The sequence below is a fragment of the Molossus molossus genome, unplaced genomic scaffold (genome assembly GCF_014108415.1).
Source record: "Molossus molossus isolate mMolMol1 unplaced genomic scaffold, mMolMol1.p scaffold_m16_p_12, whole genome shotgun sequence".
Taxonomy (NCBI): Eukaryota; Metazoa; Chordata; class Mammalia; order Chiroptera; family Molossidae; genus Molossus; species Molossus molossus.
Window position 1 is genome coordinate 57,175,590 of NW_023425347.1, and position 18,704 is coordinate 57,194,293.

The 18,704-nt window shown below is 37.1% G+C and overlaps 1 protein-coding gene across 8 annotated transcripts in view; it reads left to right on the plus strand.

The window, feature by feature from the left end:
- DOCK7 (dedicator of cytokinesis 7) overlaps positions 1–18,704 on the plus strand; it is a 196,961-nt gene that overhangs the window by 155,021 nt on the left and 23,236 nt on the right. For all 8 annotated transcript variants that reach the window (XM_036255522.1, XM_036255524.1, XM_036255526.1 and 5 more), the window contains 7 exons: positions 1,403–1,499; positions 4,156–4,252; positions 4,592–4,726; positions 5,595–5,747; positions 14,963–15,121; positions 15,940–16,040; positions 17,045–17,237. In XM_036255522.1, coding sequence (XP_036111415.1) covers positions 1,403–1,499; positions 4,156–4,252; positions 4,592–4,726; positions 5,595–5,747; positions 14,963–15,121; positions 15,940–16,040; positions 17,045–17,237 — 935 coding nt within the window. The remainder of the gene's footprint in view (positions 1–1,402; positions 1,500–4,155; positions 4,253–4,591; positions 4,727–5,594; positions 5,748–14,962; positions 15,122–15,939; positions 16,041–17,044; positions 17,238–18,704) is intronic.

Consider the following 18,704-nt stretch of genomic DNA (forward strand, 5'->3'; position numbering starts at 1 on the left):
TAAGAAATAAAAAAGAATTGCAGTTCTTCTTGTCTTAGAAAAATTAGACCTTTGTGATTCTTATTTGCATTTGGACATTTAAGTTAGGTCACCTAATGATAGACATTCTTAATTAAGGAGATGAAACATTTCATGAAAAAAAGCTTATAAAACTTGAAAATGTAAATAGAGCACGTATTTATTCATTAACTGTCTTAATATAAGCATATTATTTTTGTTTTCTTTTACAAAATTTCTTAAAGATAGAGATTTGAAAATTAAAAAGAGGGAAGGAGAGAGGAAAGAAAGAGAAGGAAAAGGAGAGAAAGAAGAAATACCCAGATATGTCTTCTATTGTGTGGCAAATTATATTTGTTTCTCAGTGTTTTCTAAATTTGTATTTGAACTCTGAAGTTTTACTTTTATTTTTCTTTCCCTCTTTTCAACCAATTTAAGTTCTCATGTTTTTCAAAAAGGAGCACGAGTTTTCTCATTGAAAGCATTAAATCATGACCTTCTATTGATGCAATATTTTTATATTTCTGCACAATTCCCAGTGCCTTCTTCGCTTCTGCTGGATTTGTATGAATTTGTTCTAGTGCTACTGCCCCTTAAAAGAGTCTGTACTATTCAGTCTGCCTTCCATTCTAGACACCTCTTGGGAAAAAGCCTCTGTTTTTCTCTTGTTCTGCCTTCTGTTGTCCAAAAGAAGTAAATTACTTTAGGAATTCTTATTTTCTTTATTTATCAAGCAAAAACTTATTGAGCTCTCACAATGTGCCAGAAACTTTGTCAGTTCCAGACATCAAGTAGTGGACAAAGTAGACATAGTCTCTGTTCTTAGTAGCTTAAAATCTTGTGTTTATAAGTGCTATGGAGAGAAATCATGCAAATTAAGAGGAAAAGACGTTTTGGAGAGTTGGGAAAGGCCTTTCTGTGGAGATGAAGAATGATTGGCCAGTGAAAATGTGGGAAGAACAATCTGGTAAAAGAAACAACCACCCTTGAACAGGTCCTAAATCAGGAACATAGATGATGAAACTATATACAGAATACACACGCACACATGCACACAGTAACTGGTGGTGTAAGCAAGATGAGGAGTGGTAGGGAATAAGGTTATATCATGTAGGGCCATAGAAGCCATGGTTAAGATTTTGAAAAAAGCAGTGTTAGAAAGTTTGCTTATTTAAAAGGATGTTGTTCTTTTTGTAATACATTAGCAAATATATTTCTTTGGTAACTGTTGTGAAAACTTTTAATAAAAAGCACCTTTGTCAGGTTTTTCCATCTGTATTGAGGATAAAATGGCTGTGTATAAAATTAATAACATTGTCAGTGTTTCTTAAATGTTTGCAACTATACTTATATGTGGTACAATTGAAATAGCATTTATAAAATGGTTTTGAAATTTATTTCACAGAGAGAAGCCCATCTGGAAGTGCCTTTGGAAGTCAAGAAAATCTGAGGTGGAGAAAGGATATGACTCACTGGCGTCAAAACACTGAGAAGCTTGACAAGTAATACAGCCTTCTATTTTATGTTACTGATAGACTTATAGGATTTCAAATGCAAGAGAAAAATGATTAATTTTAGTGTTATTTTATATATATGTTAGGCATTCAAATCTTAGAAGACAAAATTGTATTAATTTTTAAATTAAAGATTTAAAAGATTTGGGGGAATAATTTTAATGTGTGATAGTCAATCAAAATATTGCATATTTTAAATGTTATCCCATTTTCCCCAGCAAACCCTGCCCCCCACCCCTTGGAAAGTTGCATTCTACAACTGTTTTAGAATATATTTTGGATGTCATTCTGAACTAAATATTTCAAGTATTGCCCTGGCCCATTTGGCTTAGCGGTTAGAGCATTGACCTGCGGACCAATGAGTCTTGGGTTCTATTCTGGTCAAAAGCACGTACCTTGGTTGTGATTCGTCCCCAGCCCTGGTCAGGGTCATGCAGGAGGCAACCACTCAATGTGTCCCTTTCACGTCTATGTTTCTCTCTCTATCTCTCTCCCTCCCTCCCTCCCTCTCCCCCTCTCCCTCCCTCCCTCCCTCCCTCCCTCCCTCTCTCTCCCTCTCTCTCCCTCCCACTCTATGTGAACAAAAATGGAAAAATATTTTCGGGTGAGGATTTTAAAAAAGAATAAATAAATAAATATTTCAAGGATTACAAAAAATTAGAAAACTAATTATTTGCCCTCTTGGAGCTTAAAATATAATTAAAGAAAGACAAAACACTCTGGGTCTTCTGATTCTAGCATGGAGGCAAGCTAGGTACACTGACTGATTCTACTGCAAGAAAACAACTGAAAATGCACTACCATGAGTCCAGGTACCTAAAGAGAACTAGAAATAAACCTTTCTCACTGCCTAGGTGACTGACTGCAGGTAAAATTGCTTGGTTTAAAACTTGGCATTGAATCAAGGGGATAAATATTTTCTCTTGACAATTTATAATTACAAATGAGCCCTCAAGTAGCTTGACTGGCCGGATAAACTTTAGAATATGGTGACCGCCCTGGCCGGTTTGGCTCAGCGGTTAGAGCGTCAGCCTGCAGTCCATAGAATATGGTGACCAACTCATTTTAGGTTTGCCTAGTACTCCTAATTTTAGCACTGAGTGTTTCTTATCCCAAGGAACACCTCCTCAGCTCTGTCCTAAAGTAAACCAAGATGATTGGTCACTCTGTCTGAAATCATCTGCAGCCCAAGTGTTAGAGGATTCTTATAAATGAACTTTCAGAAATTAGTTCACAGACAGTGAAATCATAAAACACAAGAAACAAGGTCCTGTAGAAGCTAGTAGAGAAAAAATAGAGCAGACTCAGAACCATATAGATGAGAGTTTGGAATTACCAGAAATTGTCTTAGTCTCTTCAGGCTGCAATAACAGAATACCACATGCTGAGTCACTTATAAACAATAGAAATTTGTTTCTCACAGTTCTGGAAGCTGGGAAGTTCAAGATCATGGCACCAGCAGATTTGGTGTCTGAAGGCTCTCTTCCAGGTTACAGATTTAGGATTTAGGGGGGATACAAATATTCAGACCATAGCAGATACTGAGTATAATAAAAATATGCTAAAATTGTAACTTCTCTTTTCTTTGTCTGCCCAAGTCCATTTCTTTGATTGTTTTATCACGTGTTGTGGCAATCACAAAGCAGCCAGATGCTATACTGTCTGTATATTGCTTTATTTCTGCACTTGTATAATGTATTCTTCGTGCTTGTCTTGCTGTGCTCTAAGGAATGTTGCTACATGAAGCAGAACTGTTCTCTTTAGTGGTAGTAATAATGATTCAGACTTGAACATCTATGCACTTCAGAAAGTTAGCATTTAGTGTGTCCTTGCACTTTCGCTTTGATTTGTGTGTTGTTTGGTCTATTTACATGTAATACATAGTTTAGATATATGTATTGCTAGTAAAACAAATGTCAATTTTACCCATAAATCATCTGTAGTTTTCCTTAAATTTTTAAATTTTCATTAAATAATACTTTTGTAAATATTGGATATTCAAGTAAATGACTTGGCATCAACATGTTTCTAGTGAGTGGTTCTATCCAGAGTCTCATTGAAGAGTTAAATTGTTTTCTGCATCAAAATTTTTAAATTTTGGAAAATTATGAAATGTTAGAGGGGGGAAAGTACTTTTATCCTTGAACATGAAAATTATGAAATGTTAGAGGGGGAAAAGTACTTTTATCCTTGAACATGAAAATTATGAAATGTTAGAGGGGGAAAAGTACTTATATCCTTGAACATTTTGAATGTTGCTGCATGAAGCAGGTCTAAATGCAAACCCACATAGCACCACCTAGTGTCTATGCCATTCAGAATAAAATACTGTTTCCTGTGTTTGCTTTAAATTTGGAAGCTAAGGATTTCTGCTTTTGGTGGCTTTGTAAGACTGTAATAGGGTGAGAAAATGTGTATGGGCATGGTTGACAAAATTTAGGATAAAAGAAAACATTAATATGTACAATATTGTCTTTTTTCTTATTCTCTTATAATTTTTCATTTAGGCAAATATTTTAAAATGGTTCCAAGGGTTTGGTTTGGTTTTGTTTTAATATCTATGAATCTTTAAGTCTTTTTAAAATTATGGATATATTATTGTTGTTTTAAGATAAATATAATTTCTTATGCTATTTTGCATTAGGTCAAGAGCAGAGATTGAACATGAAGCACTGATTGATGGAAATCTGGCTACTGAAGCAAACCTGATCATTTTGGATACACTAGAGATTGTTGTCCAGGTGAGAACACAAAAAAGAGGAATTTAAAGTACAGATTTGGTAAATCGGGATTTGAGGAAAAGTATGTATTGAGTCATATAATTACATTTAAGTATCAGTAGTTCCTAAAAGTCATATCCTGACTCTTCCCTGCCCCACCCCCCCTTTTAAATCCTACCCATTCTGTTTTCCCCTTTTCTTCTTTTATCCAAATCCTGGTAATCTTTTTTTTTTGAAGTCCTTCTAGATCTTATATTATCATTTTCCTATTAAAATATATTTGTTTGTTTATACATATTTTGTCTCCCTAACCAAATTGCAAGTACATCTCTATTTTATTTATTTATCTTTAAACTGCAGACAGTTTCAGTAACAGAATCCAAAGAGAGCATCCTTGGTGGGGTGCTAAAAGTTCTACTACATAGTATGGCCTGTAACCAAAGTGCCGTTTATCTACAACACTGTTTTGCTACACAGAGGGCCCTGGTTTCAAAGGTAAGTTGATTTTGTACCTGTAGTCTTGTCAGACTTTATTAACATTGTCTAAGATCATTTGACATGTTCATTGGTTAATATATTTATAGTTAAAGTTTTAATAAAAACCCAAGACCCTTGATTCTTTTTAGTCTCCCTTCTACTGCTTGCCTTTTGGAATTCTTATTTAGATCACTCTACCCAGTTTCTGGCTTAAAAAATAGGAGTTTTGATGTGGAGAAGGGCCTGAAATAAATAGCTACTTTTAAATTTGGGGCTTTGCTTGTTTTCTTCTTATTTTGTCTGTTCCTTATTAACTTGCTTTATCAAGAATTCAATGTATAAGTAGTTCAGTCCATTGAAATTAACCTACCCTATGGTGAATGGAAGAGAAAGTACATTTGTTTAACTACTTCAAATATTTATTTCCTATGTTAGTTTTCCCCTAGAAATAGGTATATTCTTAAATCTGAAAGGTAGCTATTTCATTTTAGTCATCTTTTAAGATGGAATACAGAGCTGTTGATGAAACTTAACCAGTGAAAATGAGTTATATTACTATTTTATAATAATAAAAACACATTATAGAATTATTACATGTTGGTTACTATACTAAGTGTTTTATCCACATTATCTAATATAAGATAGTCCTATAACCCCATGTAGATAATATTATTAGGCCCATTTTATGGATGAGAAAACTTGTCCAAGGGCACAGTGTTACTAGCTAGTAAGTGGCATAGTTAGTATTCAAACCCAGGTCAGGCTCTGGTCCATATTATCAACCATTTGTAAATGTTGTCCCTTAATCATTTATTTAATCCTTGGCTATACTAACAAATCTCTAGTTCATTCTGCTTCAATTCAGTGTTGGTGGTGTTTTTCACAGTTCCCTGAACTCCTGTTTGAAGAAGAGACAGAGCAGTGTGCTGATTTATGCCTCCGTCTTCTCCGACACTGTAGCAGTAGCATCAGTACAATACGGTCACATGCTAGTGCCTCCCTTTACCTACTGATGAGACAAAACTTTGAAATAGGGAATGTAAGTATTGTGACTCTGGGTTTTATCTCGGTTCATAATGAAATAGAACTCCTGCAGCTGTCTATTAAATGGATTTGGGGAAAAGCATGAAATTATTTTGTATATTTTGAGCCTAATCCCAGACTATCTTTATATTTCTCATTCTCTGGATAGCTTATAAAAATTCAGATTGCTAATTTTGCTTCCTGTACTAAAAATAGCATCTATGGACTTCTGGTCAAGATGGTGGTGTAGGTAAACGTGGTATCGCGTCCTCCCACAACCACATCAAAGTTACAACTAAAGTACGGAACAACCATCATTCAAAACCGCCTGAAATCAAGCTGAATAGAAGTCCTACAACTACAGAATTAAAGCAGCAGCCATATCAAGACTGGTAGGAGGGGCCGAGGCACTATGGGCTGGTCCCACACCCACGTGTGGCGGATAAAAATCAGGAGGATACTTCGGCTGGAAGGTCCTCCCTGAGGACTGAGGGGTCCCTGTCCCACACCAGACGCCCCACTCAGGGTTCCAGTGCCAGGAAGAGAATCCCCATAACTTCAGGGTGGAAAAACCAGCGGGAACAGAGGCTCAAGGAAGCTGATGCGCCTGGAGCCCCAGGCAGCTCCTTAAAGGGCCTGCGCACGGACTTATCGGACTCACTCCCTCTAAGCTCGAAGGGTGTTAGCTCGAGGGGCACCAGAGACATACAGGGAAGACCTGAGCTGTTTGGCACTGGAGCGACAGCTGGAGAGGTGCCTTTCTCTGGGACAAACGTGCTGTCAGAGACCTTTGTTCCTTTGGTGAGCCCGTCCCTGGGGCGGCAGACAGTTCCCATACCTGGGACTCCAGCAACCTGGCTCACACTGGTAGCCTCGCCCTGGTGATTCCCTGATGTCCCGCCCCACCCAACTTTCTGGCCCACCCAAGCTGTTGCCCGTTATTTAATCATAGAATTGGCCTGTCTTGGATCCTGCTTCAGGTTTTCCTAAATTCTTCAAACAGGCAGCATCTGGTCTCAGATAGCCCCACACCTCTCATTAAGTAATACACAGAAACAAACACAGGGAGGCAGCCAAAATGAGGAGACAAAGAAACAGGTCCCAAATGAAAGAACAGAACAAAACCCAAAAAAAAGAACTAAGCAAAATGGAGATAAGCAACCTAACAGATGCTGAGTTCAAAATACTGCTTATAAGGATGCTCAATGAACTGAGAATCTCAGTGAACTTAGTGAGGGCCTCGAGAGCATAAAAAAGGACCAGTCCGAAATGATGGATGCACAGTCAGAAATGAAGGAGGCATTAACTGAAATAAAGAATAATTTACACAGATTCGATAGTAGAGTACATAAATCTAAGAAGCAAACCATTAAGTTGGAATATAAGGAAGCAAAAAAACACCCAATCAGAACAGAAAAAAGAAAAAAGAACCCAAAAAAATGAGGATAGTGTAAGGAGCCTCTGGGACAACTTCAAGCGTGCCAACATTCGCATCTTGGGGGTGCCAGAAGGAGAAGAGAGAGAACAAGAAATCAAAAACCTGTTTGAAACAATAATGGCAGAAAACTTTCCTAGCTTGGTGAAGGAAACAGACATACAAGTCCAGGAAGCACAGAGTCCCAAACAAGATGAACGCCAAGAGGCCCACAGCAAGACACATCATCATCAAAATGCAAAAGGTTCAAGACAAAGAGAATCTTAAAAGCAGCAAGAGAAAGGCAGTTAGTTACCTACAAGGGAGTTCCCATAAGGCTGTCAGCTGATTTCTCAAAAGAAACTTTGCAGGCCAGAAGGGAGTGGCAAGAAATATTCAGAGTGATGAAAAGCAAGAACCTACAACCAAGATAACTCATCCTGCAAAGCTGTCATTTGGAATCGATGGCCATATAAAGACTTTCCCAGACAAGAAAAAGTTAAAGGAGTTCATCACCACCAAACCGTTATTGTATGAAATGATGAAAGGTCTTTTTGAAGAAAAAGATAAAATATATGAACAAACAAAATGGCAATGAATACATATCTATCGACAATGGAATCCACAAACAAAATGAACAGGCAGAACAGAAACATCCTCATAGATACAGAGAACATTCTGTTGGTTGCCAGATGGGAAGGGGGTTGGGGGAATGGGTGATAAAGGTGAAGGGATTAAGAAGTACAAATTCATTGCTAGACTGACAGACCTCAAAGGGAAAGGGGTTGGGTGGTGGGAAGAAATAAACCAAAGAACTTATATGCATAACCAATGGACACAGACAATAGTGTGGGAAAAGGCGGGAGGGGGGCAAAAATGGGGAGGAGGGTGTCAATGGGGGAAAAATAAGGAACATCTGTAATACATTCAACAATAAAGATTTTTCAAAAAATAAAAGTAGCATCTATGGTAGTAGACTTAGAATATAAATGTATGTTGCGCTTTTATAAATTTTAATTATAATCATTAAGTAAAATGAAAGTAATAATATAGAAAATTAAAAGTTTAAATATCTTGGCTTGATATTTTGTGATTATATGCCAGACTTTGAGTAATTCTATTTTTTACATTTGAGTTTTTATTTGACAATGTATTCATGTGTTATATATATATTTTTAAGTTTTTTTGAGACAAATGTTTAATTCACTTATTTTTACTCATGGAAGTATTTAAGAATTAAATTTTAGAATTTTCATTTGAATACTACTTTTGGCATATTATTGTTTCTGATATGTAGTATTTTTAATATTCTAATTTTGTAGATATTTGTAATTTCAGTTTGCATTTTCTTTTTAACCCAAAGAGTTGATAAAGTTGTTGTTGTTGTTTATTTAAAGTTGTTTTTTAATGCTCACCCAAGGGCATTTTTTTTTTCTTTATTGATTTTAGAGAGAGGGAGAGAGATAGAAACATCAGTGAGCGAGGACATCTATTGGCCGCCTCCTGCATGCCCCCACTCGGGACTTGGCCCACAACCTGGGCACGTGCCCTGACTGAGAATCAAACCGATGACCTCCTGGTGCATGGGTTGACGCTCAACCATTGAGCCAGACCAGCTGGGCATTGAGGACATTTTCTTCCATTTATCTTCAGATAGAGTGGGAGGGAGGGAGAAAGAAAGAGAGAAAAATATTGATATGAGAGAGACACATCGACTGGTTGATTTCCTCATGACCCCAACCAGGGCCAGGACCAAACCGCAACCAAGGTGCATGCCCTTGACCAGAATTGAACCCATGATTCTTCGGTCCATAGGCCCGCACTCTAACCACTGTGCAAAAACCAGCCAGGGCTTAAAAAAATTTTTTTTTAATGTCTTCATTTTAATATTGATATTAGAGGAAGAGGTGGGGACAGGTCGGGGGAGAGAGAGAAACATCAATTTGTTTTCCATTTATTTATGCATTCATTGGTTGATTCTCATATGTGCCCTTGCCGGGGATCAAACCCACAACCTAGGCATATTGAGATGATGCTCTAACCAACTGAGCTACCCAGCCAGGGCTTGTTTAAAGTTTTGATGTTAGTTTTATTGCAGCGTGATCATACAGTGTGTATCTCTTTAGTACCATGGATGTGTGCATTTGTGTGTTCATACATACAGTGTTTTTATAAATGTTACACAAGCATTTAAAAGAAGACATATTGAGCCCTGGCCAGTTTGGCTCAGCGGTTGGAACGTCAGCCTGTGGTCCGGAGAGACCCGGGTTCAGTTCCCGCTAAAGGCACATACCTCAGTTGCAGTTTGTCCCTGGCCCTGGTTGGGTCGTGTGGGTGGCGACCACTCGATGTGTCCCTTTCACGTCGATGTTTCTCTCTCTCCCTCTCCCTTCCACTCTGTCTGAACAAAATATCGAAAAATGTCCTCGGGTGAGGATAAAAAAATAAAATAAAATAAATAAAAAATAAAGGAAGATGTATTCTTTATTTTTAAAGCGTTGAGTTAAACAAACAAATATACCTTATTAATTACATTATTCTGTTCTTTTATATTCTTATTTAATTTTTATTCTTTTGGCAGACTGAAAACTGAATTTAAACCTACACATTATATATTTTTCTCCTTTAGCTCTTATTTGGTGGATTGATATTCATCTGTTACATCTTTTTATAAATTATTATTCCCTTTAGAACTGAAGAGGGCCTGGATTGGCTTTATTTAAAACTTTCATTTTTTTAGCCTAAATTCTACCTTGTGTGGTATTAAGATACTTCTACTTTCTTTTTAATTTGAACTTGCTTTAGTTACCTTTGTCTGTTGTTTTATTTTTATTTTTATGAATCACTTTATTATAGGTGTGTCTCTCATATATATAAGATAGAGTTGAGTATTGGATTGTAATCTACTCTCTAAGTTGAATGAAATCTTTTTACACTTGCTATTATAACAGATGTGTCCTGGAGTTTTATTATACCTCCACTTCCTCTCCTTTGAAAAAAATTTGTTAGTTGTTTTTATCTTGAACCATCTGGTCAGTTCACCCTATGTTTTGGGTGTAATGTTTATTATATTCAGTAAAGTTTATATTGCTCTAATGATTACCTTTATAATTATATAATATCATCAGTCCTCTATTTCTTTAGATTATGCATTCTTAGTGGGGACAATATTGCCACCAAACACGTAAATATTGGTTCTTAGGGGGATGAAAAAAAATCTTAGATATCACAATGGTTTGTAGCTTTACAAAGTGCAACTCTACCATTAGCATCTCACTCTTTAGTACAGTTGACCCTTGAACAATGCGGGGCTTAGGGGCACCGACCCTGCACATTAAAAAATCCATGTGTAACTTTTAACTCCTCCAAAACTTAACTACCAATAGCCTACTGCTGAACAGAACAAAAACATAAACAGCCGATTAACACATATTTTGTATGTTATGTGTGTTATATAATATATTCCGATAATAAAGTAAGCTAGGGAAAAGAATATGTTATTGATATCACAAGAAAGAAAATACATTGGCAGTATTTACTGAAAATAATCCATGTATAAGTTCAAACCTTTGTTCAAGGGTCACTATATTTCTCTAATTGGGTTTTATTGGGAATTACATGAGCAGCATTGACATTAAGTTCATAAAAGATAAAGAACAAAATATATGCAAAATTCATGCTACAGAACTATGGAGAATATATGACTGTGATCTGGGGGCACTTTCAATCAGTTGCTGGATCCCAAAGTCATGTGGCAAGAGGTGGTCTGTATGTGCCTGTTGGCTTCATTGGCTTCTTTATGGGTGGTGTTTATGTTTGATCCTCAGTGTTTCTGTGTGTGAGTTGGGCTTTGAAAAAAAAATTTTAACTTTATTAATTCAGAAACGTTATTCACCTTATTAATTATGTCAAGTGCTGAAAAGAAAAATGTCATCCATATCTGAATGAATATCAAGCAGCTAAATACAATTCTTGGGAATAATATTCCCTAAGTTCTTGATTATTCTAAGTTGTCTGTACTATTTGCTTTCCCCTTCTTTCCTTCTATTGATTTTCTATTTTATTTTATTATTTATTTATTTATTTTTTATCCTCACCCGAGGACATTTTTTCATTTTTTTGTTCAGAGAGAGTAGGAGGGAGAGAGAAAGAGAGAAACATCGACATGAAAGGGACACATCAAGTGGTTGCCACCCACACAATCCAACCATGGCCGGGAACAAACTGCAACCAAGGTACGTGCCCTTAGCGGGAACCGAACCTGGGTCTCTCTGGACCACAGGCTGATGCTCTAACCGCTGAGCCAAATCGGCCAGGGCAATTTTCTATTTTAGCTTGTCTTTGCAACTCTTTTGTGTTGTTATGAATCCTCACCCCAGGATATTTTTCCTTTTTTTTTTTTTTAGACAGAGTGGGAGGGAGAGACAGAGAAACATTGATGTGAGAGAGACACATTGATTGGTTGCCTCAAGCACGACCTTGACCAGAGCCAGGGATCAAACCTGCGACCCTTCAGTCCATGGGCCAACACTTTAACCACTGAGACAAACTGGCCAGGGCATATCATTTTTGAATATATGCATTATATCAGTTTCTTTATTTTGCTGAAAATAGATTTATGGATTTTTTTTTTCCTATTTATCTTTTCTTTTTGTATGAAATCCAGAAGTGGGAAATTACCGTCTCACACTGTATTTTTACTAGAAGCCAGGTCCTCTTATTTTTTATTTTAAAAATAGCTTACTGATATTTTTTAGAGAGAGAGGGAGAGAGAAACATTAATGTGAGCACCATCAGTTGGCTGCCTTCTGCACGCCCCCTACCAGGGTTTGAACCTACAAGCTGGTCATATACCCTGACCAGGAATCAAACCAGTAACCTTTCGGTGCACGGGACAGTGTCCAACCAATTGAGCCACATGGGCCGGGGCAAGGGTACTCTCTTCCAAAACAGAACAGTCCAGTTACTTTATTGATTTTGTCTAGGTTTAAAATCAGGTTTCTAAAATTTGACCACATTTGAAATTTTCTTGATACATTTTTCTGTTATTTTAGGAAAGCTTTACTAGTAGGAAAAATAATTTATCATCTTAGTGTCAGGTAGTACCTCTAAAACAGAACAGGTAATTTAAACTGGCACTGATAACAAAGTATTAAATTGTATACTACATACTCTAGTAGGCATTGGGCAAACATAGATAAAAGGACAGTCTTTTTTTCCAAGTACCTTAGCATCTACTGAAGGAGGAAATGAACAGGTAATGCTTATCTAATAATGGTATTAAGTACCTACTTCAGATGGTTTTGTGAAGATTATATAAATTAATATTAAGTAAAATACTTATAATGGTAGCTGGCATTGAGCAAATGCTGAATTGTGTTTGCTGCTGTTAATATAATGAGAGGTTAGCACAGAGCTAACTAACTGTAAGCACAGAGAAAAATAGCTTATGCATTCAGGGATGGGTTTTCAGAAAAAGATGCTTGAACTGAAGATGAAGAATTGCCCAATCAGATGGATAAGTAGGTGAATAGAGCTTTGTACATAATTAGAAAGGGGTGGAGACAATAGAAGGAAACAGGAAAAAGGAAAAAGATACTTTCTAGCACTTCTTGGTGGTTATGACCATATAGTTTGACACATTTACTGAGTTGTTACTTGCATTTTATCCTTAAAACTATGCTCAGCCATTGGAAATGTATGTTAAGAAGAGATGGGTATAGATTTGCATTTTACAAAATTTTTTATAATGCTCTTTGGAAGATAGACTTGGGGGATAAGAGAAAAGGCAGAAAAATCGGTTAGGAAGTTTTTACAGTAATTCAAGTAAGAGGTGGTAAGGGTATAAACTAAAGCAATGGCATTGGGAATGGATTAGAACAGATTAGGGGATAGTGTGAATTAGATATATAGTATGAATAATGAGGGAAGAATGATTTCTAGATTTTTGGCCCGAATCACTACAAAAATAGCGCCATTCATATAATCATTTAGGCAAAGCAGGTTATTTTAGAAATGTTAAAATTGAGGTACCCATGAGACATCCAGATGGAACCATCTGGTGAAATATAATAGCCTGGAGCTCTAGAGAAAAATATGTGCTGAAGACATTGGCATGTATCTATACTAGTGGAAGGCAAAGAAATGGATGAGGCTATATAGAATATGACAGAAAAGGAGTGGATAAAAAATAGGAAAATCAAGATAAAGTGATACCACTGAAGATAAATTAGGAAAATTTTAAGGAAAAAGTAATCAATACATTTAAATATACAGAGATGTCAAATAGAATATTGACAAAAATATCTTCAATTTGACAATTACTATGTTATTATTGATAACCTCTTACGATGGTTTTATAATGGGGAATGGTGTTTGTAACAAATCAATTTACACTAAAAAGGGAAGAATATAAACTGTTACAGGCATCATTCTGAAGATTCTACCTTTAAGTTACATTATTCATGAATTGTATTAAATTACTTTCATCATAATAATGGACCAAATGAAATGGGCCAGAGTTTCAAGACTACACCAGCCACTTAAGAATTCTGTGATGTGCCTGACTGGTGTGACTCAGTGGTTGAGCATCAACCCATGCACCAAGAGGTCACTGGTTCGATTCCCAGTCAGGGCACATGCCCAGGTTGTGGGCCAAATCCCCACTGCAGGGCATGCAGGAGGCAGCCAGTTGATGTTCTCTGTCATCGATGTTTCCATCTCTCCCTCCCCTCCCTTTCTCTCTCTCTAAAATCAGTAAAGGAAAAAATAAAACAATTCTGTGATGTTGGTCAGGCTCTTTCATCTAATCTGTAAAATTGGTGTTATTATTGCCCTGGCCAATTTGGCTCAGCGGTTAGAACATTAGCCCTTGGATCAAAGGGTCGCAGGTTTGATTCCCAGTGAGGGGTGCATGCCTGGGTTGCAAGTTCGATCCCTGGCCCTAGTTGGAGTTGGGCGGGAGACAGCCAGTCAGTGTCTTTCTCACGTCAGTATTTCTCCCTCCCTCCCTCCTTCCCACTTTCTCTAAAAATAAATGGAAAAAAAAAAAAAATCCTCGGGTGAGGATTAAACCACCCCACCAAATGGTGTTGTTATTAATAACATATATTTCATATATAAAGCCTTAGGCAAAACTTCTAATTGTTCACAGCAAAATTCTAAGGTTTTTTGTTTTTTTTTATCCTCACCCGAGGACATTTTTCCATTTTTTGTTCAGATAGAGCGGGAGGGAGAGAGAGGAAGAGAGAGAAACATCGACGTGAAGGGACACATCGAGTGGCTGCCACCCGCACGACCAACCAGGGCCGGGGACAAACTGCAACCGAGGTACGTGCCCTTAGCGGGAACCGAACCCTGGTCTCTCTGTACCGCAGGCTGACGCTCCAGTCGCTGAGCCAAACCGGCCAGGGCCAAAATTCTAAGTTTTATGTCCCTTTTAAAATAAAAGTTCAAGCCGGGCCTATGTGGCTCAGTGGTTGAACATCAACCCATGCACCAAGAGTTCGCTGGTTCGATTCCCAGTCAGGGTACATGCCCAGATTGTGGGCCTGATCCTCAGTGGTGGGCATGTAGGAGGTGGCCAATCAGTGTTCTCTCTCATTGATGTTTCTGTCTCTCCCTCTCCTTTCCCCTCTCTCTAAAATCAAAGAAATTTTTAAATAAAATTTTAATATGCATATTTCAATACTTTAAAAAAATATTTTGCTTACAGTGGTATTTTTCACTAACTTATATTTTCTTTTTAACAAGTAAAAAAAAACATTTTTTTAAGCTCTCCTATATTAAATTGTAACCTGACAATTTCTCTGTTACAGAACTTTGCCAGGGTTAAAATGCAGGTAACCATGTCACTGTCTTCCTTGGTGGGTACATCTCAGAATTTTAACGAAGAATTCTTACGACGTTCTCTGAAGACTATATTGACATATGCTGAAGAAGATCTGGAATTGAGAGAAACGACATTTCCTGATCAGGTCAGAACTGCCACTTTCTAGATCATTAATTGAAATAGGATTATAAAGTAGGCACCTTTCCAAATAGTTTAATCAAACTTTGTTTTTTTACTGGAGGGACCTGTATTTTTCTTTCAATCTACATATCATATGCCACAGGGATGAATTTTTTCATTTCATTAAGCTACTCTTCCTTCTTGGATTAGTTAATAAAACATGTTTAATTCTGTGAATTTGTAACAAAAAGAAAAGTAGGCTTAGGCAGTGTGGACAAACAAAAACTTTATGATGAAACATTTCCACATATTATTGAAATAGTAATTTGCCTTAAAAACTCAAGTTTCTACCTTTTTGGAAAATCAGAAACAGCAGAGAATTTTCTTTTGTGTTTTTTTTAAAATATGTTTTTATTGATTTTTTTTTAGAGAGAGAGGAAGGGAGAGATATAGAAACATCAATGTGAACGAACATCGATCCGCTGCCTCCTGCACGCCCCCTACTGGGGATCAAACCAGGACCTCTCAGTCCATGGGACGAGGCTCAATCAACTGAGCCACAGCAGCCAGGCTTCTTATGTTCTTGTATCTACTCTATCCCTATATTTTATTTGTACTTATAGTTGTACTTGTTTCCAGATGAGAGATTGAATAAAACAGTCTGCTGAGGAATTTGTATAAAGTTTAGTACCCTTAACTCACCATACCCCAGCATGCATACTCTTAACTATATCAGTATCAATTATTTGTTTTGATATTCATCTGAAATGTCTTCCAAACTAATTTAGTGATTGTGAATGAATGGCAACTGAAGAATGTTTTTCATATGGTTCTCTGCTGCAGGTCCAAGATTTGGTTTTCAACCTTCATATGATCCTTTCTGATACTGTTAAAATGAAGGAACACCAGGAGGATCCTGAAATGTTGATTGATCTGATGTACAGGTAGCATTTGTTTGATTCACTTACACCTTGTATAATGGGCTTAAATTAGTACAGTACAGGAAACATTAGATAAAAAAATAAACACACAAATATTAAGTCATTTTCTAATAGTAGAGTGAAAAATCTACTGAAGTCAAAATGCACTTATTCCAGGCTGCTTTTTCAGATCGCTTGTGTCACTTCTTCTTTTAAGAACTATTCATAATTGTTCTGTATATTTATTGATTATCAAAACAAGAGGATTTTAAAAAATAATCATAACACATTTAATACCTTAGTGTGACCCTAGACTTCCTAGGAAGGCCCAAGACCCATATTGTAAATGTAAAAATCAGTCCTGTAGGAAGAAAATAACATATTTCTCAATATATGTTAAATATATTTAAAATAACATATCAATATTAACATAAATATTAATATTTATCATAACATTAATTTTTTTCTACTTTAAACATGGTTATGCCTATAGAATAATATTTCTAGAAGCATATTTTGAGAATTTTATAATTCCTGTTATATATTGTAAGATGTAAGTAAAACTTGAGACTTTTTCTTTGCCACATGACCCTCTCTTTTCACGGTCTTGAGAGTTCTTTAAAGACACGAGTAAGACAGATTTTTTTTTTAAATAAAGATGATGCAATGAAACTATCTTTTGTAAATCTTTTCTTCTTGAATATGAAATTTTCTGTTTTTCTGTAATGAACACTTAAATTCTCAGTTTTTCCTTTACTGATTGTTTTCTTTAATGACCAGATTTCAATATGGCATGTCTTTTTTTAGTGCCCCCCCCCCCAATAAAAACCTTGCTATTACCCATTCCATTGGCCCACGGCTATTTTCTCTAAGCAACACAAAGACATTTCCATACCACTAAAAATCTTGTCTTAATAGGCTGTGTTAGCAAACAGAAACCCTTGGAGGGAAACACTGAACAGGCAGTCTAAACTCCCTTTCAGCTTGGGAAGCAAATGCTAATTGGGAAGAATTTCTGTTCTGATTAGAATTGCCAAGGGCTACCAGACCTCTCCAGATCTGCGACTGACCTGGTTGCAGAACATGGCTGGCAAGCACTCGGAGCGCAGCAACCACGCGGAAGCCGCGCAGTGCCTGGTCCACTCAGCAGCGCTGGTGGCTGAGTATCTGAGCATGCTGGAGGACCGCAAGTATCTTCCTGTGGGCTGTGTAACATTTCAGGTAGGAATCTGCCAGATTTGCATGAAAGCAAGGTATGTCCTGTTTTGGTTTTGGCTTTCCTTTTAGATTAATTTATCTTGTAAGGAAAGCATAAAGATGGGAAGTGTGCTTCATAAGATGGATTAATGTTTCACTATCACTGTCATTAGTACATTGTTTTTGTCACAAGAGGCTATTTTTTCCACTGATTTTAAGAGAGCGTGGAAGGGAGGAGGGAAGTGGAGGGAGAGAAAGAGAGGGAAATATCGATGTGAGAGAGACACATCAATTGGTTGCCTCATCAATTGGTTGCATACACCCCAACCAGGGCCAGAGATTGAACCTGCAACCCAGGTACATGCCCTTGACAGAATTGAACCTGAGACCCACCGGTACTCAGGCTGACACTCTAACCACTGAGCCACGCTGCCCAAGGAATTAGTACATTTTTATTTATTTATTTTCTTTATTGATTTTAGAGGAAGAGAGAGATAGAAACATTGATGAGAGAGAACATCGATTGGCCGCCTCCTGCATGCCCCCCACTGGGGATCAGGCCCACAACCTGGGCATGTGTCCTGATCAGGATTCGAACTGGTGACCTCTTGATGCATGTGTCAACGCTCAACCACTGAGCCATAGCAGCAAGACACATTATACATTTTTAAAGAGGGCTTCTTGTTAATTCTTTCCACATGTTCTTAACCTCTGAATTACCTGTGCTGTATGTTTATTCTCTTTGCCTATACTGCTACGTATGGACTTGAATGTCATTTATGGAATACACCAAAATACTGAGAATCAGAATTTGGTAGAAACTCTTACTTTTACTTAACACACCAGATAAACCAACAGTCTCTGTTCCCAGTATAAAATATGCTAATACTATGACTCAGAGTTAATAGTTTACTCTCTCGTGGGGTTATATACTTCTGATTCACTAGTTGAATTATTTGCTTACAAAGAAACAGTTATGAATTGCTTTTCTTAAAACCTGTTAATGCCAAGTTTGGGAAATTTCAAATTTTGATTAAATATATCTTCTGATGAAATCCGAATGCAAAAAGAAAGCGAGTTATTGTTTCTCTGAAAACGAAGTCAAATAATTTACAAGGACTTGATAAAAGTGAGTCTCCAGAACAATTGTTAATTTTGGACAAAATATAAAAGATTGCAGGAAAAGCTGCTAGAAATATAGAACAATTTGATAATCTCTTTAAGTTCAAATGTTTACTGTACTTTAAAGAAACCAAAACAGCCCTGGCCAGTTTGGCTCAGCGGTTAGAGCGTTGGCCTGCGGTCCGGAGAGACCCGGGTTCGGTTCCCGCTAAGGGCACATGCTTCGATTGCAGTTTGTCCCCGGCCCTGGTTGGTTGTGCGGGTGGCAGCCACTCGATGTGTCCCTTCACGTCGATGTTTCTCTCTCTCTCCCTTCCTCTCTCTCCCTCCCGCTCTATCTGTACAAAAAATGGAAAAATATATCCTCGG